Source organism: Myxocyprinus asiaticus, chromosome 40, assembly GCF_019703515.2.
Source record: "Myxocyprinus asiaticus isolate MX2 ecotype Aquarium Trade chromosome 40, UBuf_Myxa_2, whole genome shotgun sequence".
Taxonomy (NCBI): domain Eukaryota; kingdom Metazoa; phylum Chordata; class Actinopteri; order Cypriniformes; family Catostomidae; genus Myxocyprinus; species Myxocyprinus asiaticus.
The window spans coordinates 15,233,603-15,246,118 of NC_059383.1; the positions used below are offsets into that span (position 1 = coordinate 15,233,603).

A 12,516-nucleotide genomic window follows, 5' to 3' on the forward strand; every position below is an offset into this window, starting at 1 on the left:
TGCCCATTGCAAACAGTGCCCCAGCCCGTTTTGGAGGCATCTGTCATGACCACGACGTGCCTGGAGACCTGTTCTAGGGGAACACCTGCCCGTAGAAATGAGAGGTCACTCCAAGGGCTGAAGAGACAGTGACAGACTGGCGTGATGGCCACGCGATGTGTCCCGTGGCACCATGCCCATCTCGGGACTCGAGTCTGAAGCCAGTGCTGAAGTGGTCTCATATGCATCAACCCGAGCGGGGTGGCCACCGCTGAGGATGCCATATACCCCAGGAGCCTCTGAAACAGTTTCAGTGGAACCGCTGTTTTCTGTTTGAACGCCTTCAAACAGGCCAGCACCGACTGTGCACGCTCGTTCGTGAGGCGTGCTGTCAATGAGACTGAGTCCAACTCCAAACTGAGAAAAGAGATGCTCTGAACCGGGAGGAGCTTGCTCTTTTCTCAGTTGACCCGAAGCCCTAATCGGCTGAGGTGCGAGAGCATCAAGTCCCTGTGTGCACACAATATATCCCGAGAGTGAGCTAGGATTTGCATATCGTCGAGATAGTTGAGAATGCGAATGTCCACCTCCCTTAATGGGGCAAGAGCTGCCTCTGCATCCTTCAAGAAGATGCGAGGGGACAAGGACAGGCCGAAAGGGAGGACCTTGTACTGATATGCCTGACCATCAAATGCAAACCGCAGGAAGGGTCTGTGTCGAGGTAGAATCGAGACGTGAAAGTACGCTTCCTTCAGGTCTACCGCCGCAAACCAATCTTGATGCCGGATGGGAGTCTGTGTAAAGCACGGTTCAGTACTCGCAGGTCCAAGATTGGCCACAATCCACCACCTTTTTTCGGTACGATGAAGTAGGGGCTGTAAAACCCCTTCTTCATCTTGGCCGGAGGGACAGGTTCTATCACACCCTTCCGTAGGAGGGTGGCGATCTCCGCATGCAAGGTAGCAGCGTTTTCATCCTTCACCAAGGTGAAGTGGATACCGCTGAACCTGGGCGGACGCCTGGCGAACTGAATCACGTAGCCAAGTCGGACAGTCCGGACCAGCCATCGCGATGGATTGGAAAGCGCAAGCCACACATCCAAGCTCCGCTCAAAGGGGACCAAAGGGACAACGTCGTCGGACGTATCGGCAGGTGGGGCCTCACGGCGGGGCGGTGCTCGAGATGCCACACCATGTCGTGGCCGTGCTGAGTCTAGGGACATTGAAGCACTTACCTAGCTCCTTGTGACCACCCCCGGAACAGCCTGGGATGGGGGAGGAAGAGGCCTGTCCTAGCAACCTGTGGAGACTGTCACATCGGGGCGGATGTGTGCCACAGCTGGGCACGCGGGGCGGGGAGACTGCCGCTGGAGTGCCAATCCTGCAAGGGAAAAAAGGCAGACGGTGGTTGTGATGACGACCGTGCACACTGGATATGTGACCCAGGGAAGGAGGAAACCGCTCTTTTGCTGAACTGTTGGGTACCGCAGCCACTTGGGCATGTGGCGAAATCAAATGAAAAGGCAACAAAAGATTCTCCACTGGGGGATGGAGTGGTCTTACTACCAGCTCCAATGCAGTGGGTTCGTCGACACTGGGTCGCCCATCTCAGGGGCGCTTTGATGACCTTTGTGGGTTCTTGGCGGCCGGCCGTGAGATGGGTGGTGTCTGCTTCCTGTGGTTGGCTCCACACCGGGGCCGGGCTGAAGGGGCGGGCTGCAGTGGAGCTGGTGCAGTCACCGCAGGGGGACGCCCTTGGCGACGAGCAGACGGCGTTTGGGATCTTGAGCCGTGCCGGGGCAGGATATGCCGGATAGCCTCTGTCTGCTGCTTCACCGTCGAGAACTGCTGGGCAAAGTCCTCGACGGTGTCGCCGAATAGGCCAGCCTGGGAGATGGGGGCAGCAAGGAATCGTGTCTTGTCGGCCTCACCCATCTCAACCAGGTTGAGCCAAAGGTGGTGCTCCTGGACCACTAATGTGGACAGGGCAGAGGCGGCTTGTCCAGCAGCGCTGTAGGCTTTGGCCGTCAGGGACGACATGAACCTACAGGACTTGGACGGGAGCTTTGGGCGTCCGCACCAGGTGGCGGCGCTCTGCGGGCATAGGTGCACCACGAGCGCCTTATCCACAGGGGGAATCGCCGTATAGCCCCTGGCTTTTCTTACGAAAGCAAGCCACAACCGCAACGTTGCCATGGTCATGGTCTACGAACGCTGCCTTCGTGTGGTATGCGCTCAGACATGAAAGACAGCGATTGTGACCGTCTGAAGTTGAGAGGTAACGACCGCAACCAGGAATAACACACAATCGGAAAGGCGTCTTTAATTAGACGTTCCGTGTGTGCCGCTCTTTTAGAGAAATATATTCTTTCAGGAAAATATACTCTCTTTTTTCTGCCAAAGCGCCCAGGGGCATTCTCTGCAGTGCACCAGTGCAGAGGAGGGAGAAGCCGCTGAAATGTGCCTTCAGATCCAGCAGAAGTGAATGAACAGTCGTGAGAATTCAGCTCAGTGAGCATGACCGTTCGGCTCCGAAGAGAATATCTGAATGAGTGGTTGCATACCGGCTCCTTTTATATCCCGTATGTCCGGGGGGAGTGGCATGCAAATACCACTCGCCAATTTTCATTGGCCTTTTATCAAAGACCAGAGGTGTTTCAGGCTCCCAAGAGTGACCCCTAGTGTCACTACATCGACGCAACGTCGAGTGAGTGACAGATAGGGAACAAAGAGTGTGGCATCTGCGAACAAATGATTCTTGACCTTTTCTCAGAACTACAGTAACTTCACTTTTCTTTGTCACTTTTACCATTACTATTTTATCAACTGGCCTCAAGGTGGTTTTAGTGGATGTATAAAGTCAGCTCCCCTCAAATTCACAGATGTCCTTTCAGAGGAACCACAGGTGTAGTTCATCACATTAATTGTGGACATGTTCAGTTATGTTTAAGAAGCAAGTGTCCAAATATTTTTTTTAATCTTGAAAAGTATGCATATTGTTGTATAATTTAAAACCCACCCCCAAAAAATTGCTAATGTAAAATGTTTTCTTGAAAAGTGTTTGTGCTAATTTCTAAAAACAATAAATGCTACTTAAATAGATATTTAGTTATCTAATGTAATGAGATAACTTTTAAAAGGTTGCTTACACATGTACACTTAAAAATGGTTAATAATCTGAATTTTGTGATTAGTGCAAATCAGTTGTGTAACCAGACTGAACCAACTGTGATCTGTCAAGTAATGTTCACTCCAGATGGCATGTAGTATGTCCTATTCATAAAACTGTATCTATAATCAGATTATTCCAGTTAAAGTCCTGTGTAATCATCACAATTACTTCCCCATAACTTGCATACATTACATTGCATTATCATATCATGCATAAAAGCAAGATGATTAATAAAATATACAATATATCATCATCAATTTTTAAACAGAATGAACATTGAAGTGAATATTTTTTATTAGTAGAAAAAGAGAAACAAACAAAAACACAAGATATTAAAATATCATAAACTCACAAGACATTTCCACTGATCAGAAACATCAGAATCAGCTTATTTAATACCAGCTGGTCACCGTAACAACACACATACAGTACATATAATGTAACCCATTAAGTTTCTGCACACTATCTTGTGCTCTATACATTGTATAAATACTCTTTATATATAATTAGATTTGTAGAGCATGGTAGTACCTTTGGAAGTACCGTTTTGCATGAATGTCACAAAGCATATAATGTAAACAATAATAAAGGACAAATGACCATTCTAAATAAATATTTTACCTTGAATTTGCTGGTGTTCATATAAAAAAAAATTCCACATATATACATATACAGCATATACACCTTATAGATGCAAAATAAACAAATAAATTATAAACATTTCACAGACAGATTATTTTGTTAAGTATTGTTCATAATCATGTGGCTGTCATAATTTTCACTAATATGAAAATAGCAAAAAGAATACACAATACACAACAAATCCCATATGACATAAATCAATGGAATGATGAATAACTTTACAGAAAACAATAAAAAAAAATACAGGCCTGCACTAGTAAATGGGATATAAGGATCACTGACCTGCTTTGAGAAGATCAGAATCTAATTTGTTGTGTACAGCCAGAAGCTACTTTGATGCTTTAGTCAGTAATTATTTACATATTAAATCTAAGTAATGTTATAATTAAAAATAAAGAAATGTTCATGTAAATCCAATTATGCTTAGACATTAACTAATTTTTTAAAGTTTGCAGATAGAACACCACATAAAAACATGAAGAAAAAAAGAAATAGTTAATATCAAAAGTACACAATCACAGAGCAACTGAATAAAGAAACAAAAAGACAGAGGTTGTAGATTTATTCAAACATACTGCTCTTTAGGAAAAGTGTATGAGGAGATGGGGCCGGTGGGAGTGGGGTAGGTGAATATAGCGGTCTGGTTGCTGTGTTGAGTGTAGGGGTTTTGGGGCAGGAAGGTCAGAGGAGGTTGAATGGGCGGAGAGTGCTGTTCCAGATAATCCTCTTTGTTACATGCCAAACGGTAACTCATGTAGTCGGCCGTGTTCGGGAGCTCGTCGTAGAACCTCCCGGGGCTCTTTGGGAAAAAGGATATAAGGTCAGATAGAGAGAAGAAGAGAATCAGTGTTGTGTATATTTAATGAGAGTACTGTCACTGTGATATTACGCCTGCTGGTGCTGTCACACTGAATCTTAAAGTTATAAATGAACCATTTTTTACAATTCAGAATACATTAATGTTTTAAAAGTAGCAAAGTCCAGGGTGGTTATATGCTCAGGTTCTCAAAGTTAGAGTTATTGCTAAAACATACACTATGAATACAAAATTAAATATACCTACTGTAAATTTCACAGTTTTTTCAGAGATATTAGGACTTAAAGGGATAGTTCACCCAAAAATGAAAATTCCTTTTTCCATTTACTTATCCTCATGCCATCCCAGATGTGTATGACTTTCTTTCTTTTGCAAAACACAAACAAAGGTTTTTAAAAGAATATTTCAGCTCTTTTGGTCTTCACAATGTAAGGGAACGGTGACCAGAAGGCCTAAAAGGCAGTATAAACGTAATCCATAAGACTCCAATGGATAAATCCATACCTTCTGAAGTGATATGATAGGTGCAGGTGAGAAACAGATCAATATTTCAGTCCTTTTTTAACTGGAAATCTACACTTTACTTTCACTTCCACATTCTGGTGTGGAAGTGACTTTCACTTTCACATTCAGCCACCTACTGGACAGGGCTGGTCAAAGGTGGAGATTGATAGTAAAAAAGGACATACATTTTAATCTGTTTCTCACCAGCACCTATCATATCACTTCAGAAGACATGGATTTAACCACTGGAGTCTTGTGGATTACTTTTATGCTCCCTATATGTCATTTTTGGACCTTCTGAGTTCTGATCACCATTCACTTGCATTGTGAGGATCTACAGAGCTGAAATATTCTTCTAAATATCTTCATTTGTGTTCTGCAGAAGAAAGTCATACACATCTGGGATGGCATGAGGGTGAGTAAATGATGAGAGAATCTTAATTTTTTGGTGAACTATCCCTTTAAAGGGATAGAAAAAAAAGTCATCCGGGTTTGGAACAACATAAGAGTGAGTAAATGGTGACAGAATTTTCATGTTCATCTTGGGGAGAAATATCCCTTTAACAAAGAGACCAGTCACCAGTAGGAGGCACTCTCTGTTCAGTATTGTGCCAAAGGCACTTGGAGTTTATCATTAAAGCCTCAGTTATTCAGGTCGGCTGCCAGAGTACTGTGCATTAGTGCATCTTTTCTTCTGACAAAATGCTCAGAGCCCTTATTGGTGGTTATGTGGGCTGACTGAGTGCTCTCTTACCTGAAAGTCATCAGCTATCTTCTTTTTAGAGGAGGAAGGCTTTTTGTGGGCTGCAGAAGAACTATGCCTGTAATAATAGAGAGGAAGATATAGAGGGTCTTAACAAAACACAATGCCTAAAACAGCTACAGGGCAATTTATTTAGCTTTACTCCCCAAATTTCAGAAATACACATCAGTGTCAAATATCCATTACGTGTTAAGCCCTTCAAAGGCCCTGTGACTTTATGACTCGCGTCTTAAAGGTAATTTTTTGTTTATGTTGTGCTAGTTGTTATGGAAGTTGTCTTGGACAAATACGACATCTAGTGGTTTGGAGAACCGCATACTTTGGACAACAATAATGTTAAGAAACTGAAAGCGGAGGTTTTTGAACTGTGGAGACTACTAATATGACTGGAGTCTTCATCTCATGTGAGTGTACATGATTTGAAACATATTTTGTAAAAGTAGTCTACTATTAATTTCTTTTAGAGGTAAAAAAAATTTTTTAATGAGGAAGATATACTAAGTGCACCATTACACATTTCCTGAACTGTTCTATTCATTTGATGAACTGAAAATTGTGTATTTGACATTTTGCATGCTTCTTGCTTGTACATATGGTATTGATGCTGTGCCTCTGGCATTAAATATGGAATTTAAGAGTTAAATGAGAATTAGTGACTTAAAATGAGAGTATCTGCAGAACATTCATCCGTATATTTAACTGGTAAACTTAAGCATAGTTATAACTCCTCATAAGCTTAGCTTACTCATAATTGTCATCATTGTCTGAAGTTGATAAAGTGGGAGTGTACGATTGATTAAAAACATAGACCACTCCCAAAGACTAAAAACATAGACCACTCACAAAGACCTTTAAATGTAACCTTTTGTTATGTAAAAAAGTATGATGACATGAGTTGTATGTATAAAAATAAGACAGTATAAGAACTTCTAGGACAAAGAAATTAAGCTATTAATATTGTGTTCATTTATGGATGAATACCCCTTCAGTTGACATTATAAAGGCCTCATTGGTAAAGTCCCAGACTGATACTTGAAAAGATATCCTAATGAGTGTATAATTTCTAATGGATTTAAGTACTTACAAGCCATTGTCCGACTCTATGTGCTTGTGCCGCTGCTGTTTGTTGACCAAGTATATTGTGCCTACTATACTGAGTATGATGCCCAGGGCGATCACCCATCCAAGGACACCCATCACCCTCTCTGTGGCACTCAATGGCAGGGGCTTTTCTGCAGGGAAAATAAATGGTGGGCATCTCCTGGCTAATTCCACCAAATACACTACATACTGACCTTATTGTAACACTTTACAATACGGTTGTATCATAATTTACTCATTTACTCATCCTCATGTTATTCCAAACCAGTATGTTCTTTCTTCCGAATAGAGCACAATAGGAGATTTAAGGTCAAATTAAAGCCTCAGTCACCATTTACTTTCATTGTATGGAAAAAAGCTGCAATTAAAGTGAATGGTGACTGAGGCTGTCATTCTGCCTAACATCTCCTTTTGTGTTTCATGGAAGACAGAAAGTCATACAATATACTATTGTTTAATGTTGGTTAATTATCCATTGACTAATGTTAAAGTAGCTATACAATTTTTAATGTTAAAATGTGATAAATATTAACCAAGATTATACAGTACATGCTGTGAAAGTATTGTTAATTGTTAGTTCAAGTTAACTATTGCTTTAACTAATGCAACAACCTTATTGTAAAGGGTTTCCAACTTTTAAAAGCTTCAACACAATATTTGTAATATCAGATTGTACAGGAATACTACTACAGATTTAAGTAAATGCCTCTGAAACATCATTTCCGATGTATGTTTCTGCTATTAAAGTAATGATAATAGTTCTTTTGTAAGGTCCAAGCCCTATTGTTTAATGCTGGTGAGAAAGAAAGCACACATCCGCCTCACATTAGCATACATGCCCTTCTTTTGTGCAAACTCATATCAACAAATGGGGCTACTATGAAAGGTATTCATGTGAGCTTTCCCTTAGGTCATTGTATACATAAAACAACAATGATGTCGATGGCAAACAATGAAAAGGGAATTATGTCATGGGGTGCTCTAATGGCTGTAAAAGAGATGTTAATGGCATAATGTTTCCACTTTGTACAGACAAAAGCCAGCCTCAAACAAAGAACGTCCGGAACAGATGACCCCAAACATTCCTCTTAAATTGCTCTGCTTGGATGGAACTTCTTCATGTATTCCCAATAACCTTATCAGAAGCAGAACATACCTCGTAATTAGACTAAGAAGACATTATAGTGTACAATTTCATCTTAATTGGAGTTCTAAATGAAAGTTCAGGAGGAGCATTTTCATCTAATCTCGCATTCACCACTAGAGTATATAAAGGCTCGCGTCCCTCTCTCCCACTCTTAATATACATTCACTTCATAACATGTATTCAAGTCAAGTCTTGCGCTCAAACCCCTCCATTGTGGACAGCAACTAGTTAAACCATTTTCCATTATTTCAAGATTATATGAACACGCAAACTTGTGAATTGAAATGGTGGTTATGTTTTTATTTATACGTCAGCCAAGGATTCACAAGACTTACTGACACTTAGTACAAATCACAAGATAACAGCAGAGAACAGGCACTGTATATCACAGTATGTTTGGCTTGGCAGCATAATAATGATACACATGTTGAACACACACAAGTTGTTTTCCTTAATAAATGAAGCAACATTTTACAAACTATACAGTAACAACAAGTTGGGCAATTTTCGTTGCAATTACAAAAATTAAAATTACATAAATAAATAAAAATACAAAAACGAACCATTCCAATTGGCATTAAACATGTTTATATATATATATATATATATATATATATATATATATATATATATATATATATATTATGACACATAGTGTTATATGCACAAACATAAATTGTTATATAAATTTGTCAAATTTTCTGACCCTGTGTGCTTGTGCTGCTACTGTTTGTTGATCAAGTATTGTGCCTGCTATACTGAGTATGATGCCCAGGGTGATCATCCATCCAAGGACACCCATAAGAAACATTAGTTAAAACATTAGTTTACACAAAGAGACCTAAAAAAAAAAACCCAATTTAAACCATTTATGTAGTACAGCATATTATGTAATCTCATAAAATGGCATTGACACTACATGTTAACACTTAGTATTGCAGCCACTAAGGTATGCAGTAAATTGCTGATACAGTGCAGGGACTTATTATAGGGGTTTATTGTGGAAAATATTTGATTTAGCTGTATGTGTTTCCAGGGTAGTTGTTTTTAAGAACTGTGATAAAAGCAGCCAGAAAGTCACTATTCTGTTTCAAAAACAACACAATATCTGACACAGCAACAGCCAATATTTTCCTGAATCTTGCGCAAAATTATATCCAGTAAGACTTTCACAGTTTATGGGACATACTACAGTTTAAAACTAATGCCCTAGAGTAAACACAGAAGCAAAACTGTTTTCTCATTACAATGGCAGAGCACCCTCAAGATATCAACCCACATCCAGCTTGCAAAAGCTTTTAGTGTTTGTAAGAGGTCATTATCTCATGCAAAATCAATGACATGGCCAATCATTTGTCAGTTCAGAACCATCCTTCATTAGTTTGGACTTTCATGTCAACAATTCAGATATTCACACAAATGTAACCCAGTTCCTGCTTTAAAGGAGGGAGATGGCAAGGAATGAGTTTGAGGGGAAGGTAGAAGATGAGAAACATGCTGAGAAGCTCAAAGTCTTCAACTTCTACACATACCACTCTTCTTTGGAAATGACAGAGCCGTCCATTTGAGGAACCATGTCCACTGAGACTTCTACCTCAGATCCATAATCATAAATGTAAGTCTGTTCATTGTATCCACACCTCTCATGCTCCTCAATGAGTCCCGTGTGGTAGGCCTTCATTCTGCTATCTTGGCTGCTGTGAAACTCCTGAATGTTTCCTCCTAATAAACTGGAGCCTCTGTAAAATTCGAGCTTTTTCATCTCTTCATCTGAGTCTTCGGAGAAGGTCATGCTCTGAGAGGGATGCTGGGGCAGGCTGCCAGCCATGTCATAGCCATTTCCAATGATTTGTTTTTTGGTACTGTAATCTCCTTTAAACATGCATCTCCGCCGATAGACAAACACTACCAGGAGAGTAATGGCCGCCAAAAGCACCACACCACACACAACAGCTCCACCAATGACAGTACCCACATGATGTTGCTCCTGAGACATCTCACGTGGGTAACTAGGGAATTCTGGGTAAGGAAAGACATTGTAGGGAAAAGGGTTTGAGAACTCCACTGAAAGAAAAGCTATATAGACCAGTGGTTCTCAACTAGTTTTGATTCAGGATGCAGATTTTGCATCAAGTGGCAACCCAACATAGTGACAAAATTGTCTACTGTACAAAAGTAAGCAAAAGTGTTTTTAAAATTATAGGAAGTTCACTCAAAAATGAAAAATCTGTATTATTTACTCAAGCTAATGCCATTCTAACCATTTGATTTTCTTTCTTCCGTGGATACAAAAGGTGAAAAAAGTCTTAATAGGGTTTATTTGCCATTTGACGAAAGTGAATAGTGACTCAAATGAAATCAAATCATTTAAAAAAGTGCTGGAATTAAATATGGAGGCTACAAATTTATACATATTTCTTCCCACTGGTTGAACTCCTTGAAGCGGACGGCGAAACGCTTGTGCGTTTAAAACAGTGCCCCTAGGCCATTAGCGGATCCTGGCATAGGTGATATAGGCAGCCACCTAGGGCAGCAACACTCTCTGAGGCAGCACGACAGGGAACCTGCTTGGCCATCCCCGCACAGACATTGCAAGTTCGCGATGGGAGACAGGTGCCCCAAATCGTGCCACCCCGCCCCCACACAGAGTTCACAAGATCGCGATGGGAGAAAGGTGCCCCGAGTTGTTCCTGTCAGGCTACTCTCTATGGTTTGGATTATGGACGTTTATGGATAATGCATTCTTACATTCTGAACAAACTTAAGATAACCATGAACAACTGTATAGGTACACCATGACACAGGATCGCCTCAGTGGTCTTGGCAAATTAATATCAACCATGTGATTGCTGGGCAGATATGACAAATTCATTGATGATTTTGCAACCCAAAGGAGAGGAGGGTTACATTTTATTTTAGGGGGGGTGCCACATCGAATCTCACCTAGGGCACCAAGTAAGCCAGCACTGCCACTGCGCTAGGCAAATGATAGCAGAACAAGCTCTGGTGCGACACAGACTGGACACATTTTTTAAAAAAAATTTTTATTCCGGACCATTCAACCCCAATTTAAACCCTGAATATAATGGATGAGTTGTATCGATTACTTTTACTGTGGTTTTATGGTGTTTTTCTGTCCTTTTTGAGCTTGACAGACTTTTCACTTTCACTTTTCATTATTATTATATGACAAATAAACTCCTTAAATAAAATGTACCTTTTGTTCTATGGAAGAAATTCGTACTGGTTTGGAGCAGCATTATGGTGAGTTAATGACAGAATTTTCATTTTTTTTAGTTGAACTATTCCTTTAAACATTGAATTTCAGTAATATTACCATGAACTGAATAGGCCCAACAATATGCAAATTTTCATGACATAGAAAAGGAAAATCGACTATTATAAATGCATAAACAGCAACAGAAGTGTGATTTACAAACCTAAGACATGGAAAAACACTGGGACAAATATTGTATTAGTATTAACCATGGTACCAAGTGACAGATGAATTTCATATCACAAAAATATATGTTAATATATAAAGTATTTGCATTTAGAATGGTTTTCCCTTCTGTTTGCAACCTAATCAGAACAGACCTGCGACTCACCAGTTGAGAACCAAAGACCCTCTCCATTTAGAATAACAATATGCATTATTATAAGAGAAACAGGAGGGTGTAGGGACAGGGAAGGGTTGTGTTCACTTTTTGCAGTCTACATGGAATTTTTTCCTAGGTGTTGTCACTCAGGCAAAGAGACTACCATGCAAAGACAGCAGCACTTCAGACATGAAGCACCATGCATAAATGGCCATGCACATATTGTAAATGTAAACATGCTTCTATAGACCACACCTTATGTTAACAGAATGCAATGAGTGAAATGCAAAACCAAGGCTATCACCATTCAGGAGCAAGACACAAACTTGCAGCCACATGCAAAGTGCTGCCCCTGCAAGGCACTGTATCAAAAACACACAAGGAGCAAAGATCTAAATACAGTTTCAGGCAGTGAGCGTCATAATAGTTCATGCAAAAATGAAATTTCGGTCCTTAGTCACTATGTTGTTCCAAACCAGTATGACTTACTTTCTTAAGTGGAACACAAAAGGAGATGTTAGGCAGAATGTTAGTTTCAGTCTCCTTTTACTTTCATTGCATCTTTTTCTATACAATGAAAGTGAATGGTGACTGAGGCTCACATTCTGCCTAACATCTAATTTTGTGTTCCATGGAAGAAATAAAGTCATACAGGTTAAAAATGACATGAGAGTGAGTGAATGATGACAGAATTTCTGTTGTTGCCTTAAGTATTTCTTTTAAGTGATGTTTCAGAGGCAGTCAAGTGTAAGATTTGAGCTGATGATGGTGTTAAGAGGAAAAATTAACTAAA

The 12,516-nt window shown here is 40.4% G+C and overlaps 1 protein-coding gene across 4 annotated transcripts in view; it reads right to left on the bottom strand.

Annotated features, from left to right (window-relative positions):
- Nucleotides 1-3,473: 3,473 nt before the first annotated feature.
- Nucleotides 3,474-12,516, bottom strand: part of LOC127430507 (nectin-1-like) — a 36,687-nt gene continuing 27,644 nt past the window's right edge. For 2 of the 4 annotated variants that reach the window (XM_051680336.1, XM_051680337.1), the window contains exon 6: nucleotides 8,804-10,143. In XM_051680336.1, the coding sequence (XP_051536296.1) occupies nucleotides 9,647-10,143 (497 nt within the window). In that variant the 3' untranslated portion in view covers nucleotides 8,804-9,646. Of the gene's footprint in view, nucleotides 4,592-5,867; nucleotides 5,935-6,960; nucleotides 7,109-8,803; nucleotides 10,144-12,516 lie in introns of those variants that run through there. The other 2 variants (XM_051680335.1, XM_051680334.1) reach the window with 2 other exon arrangements.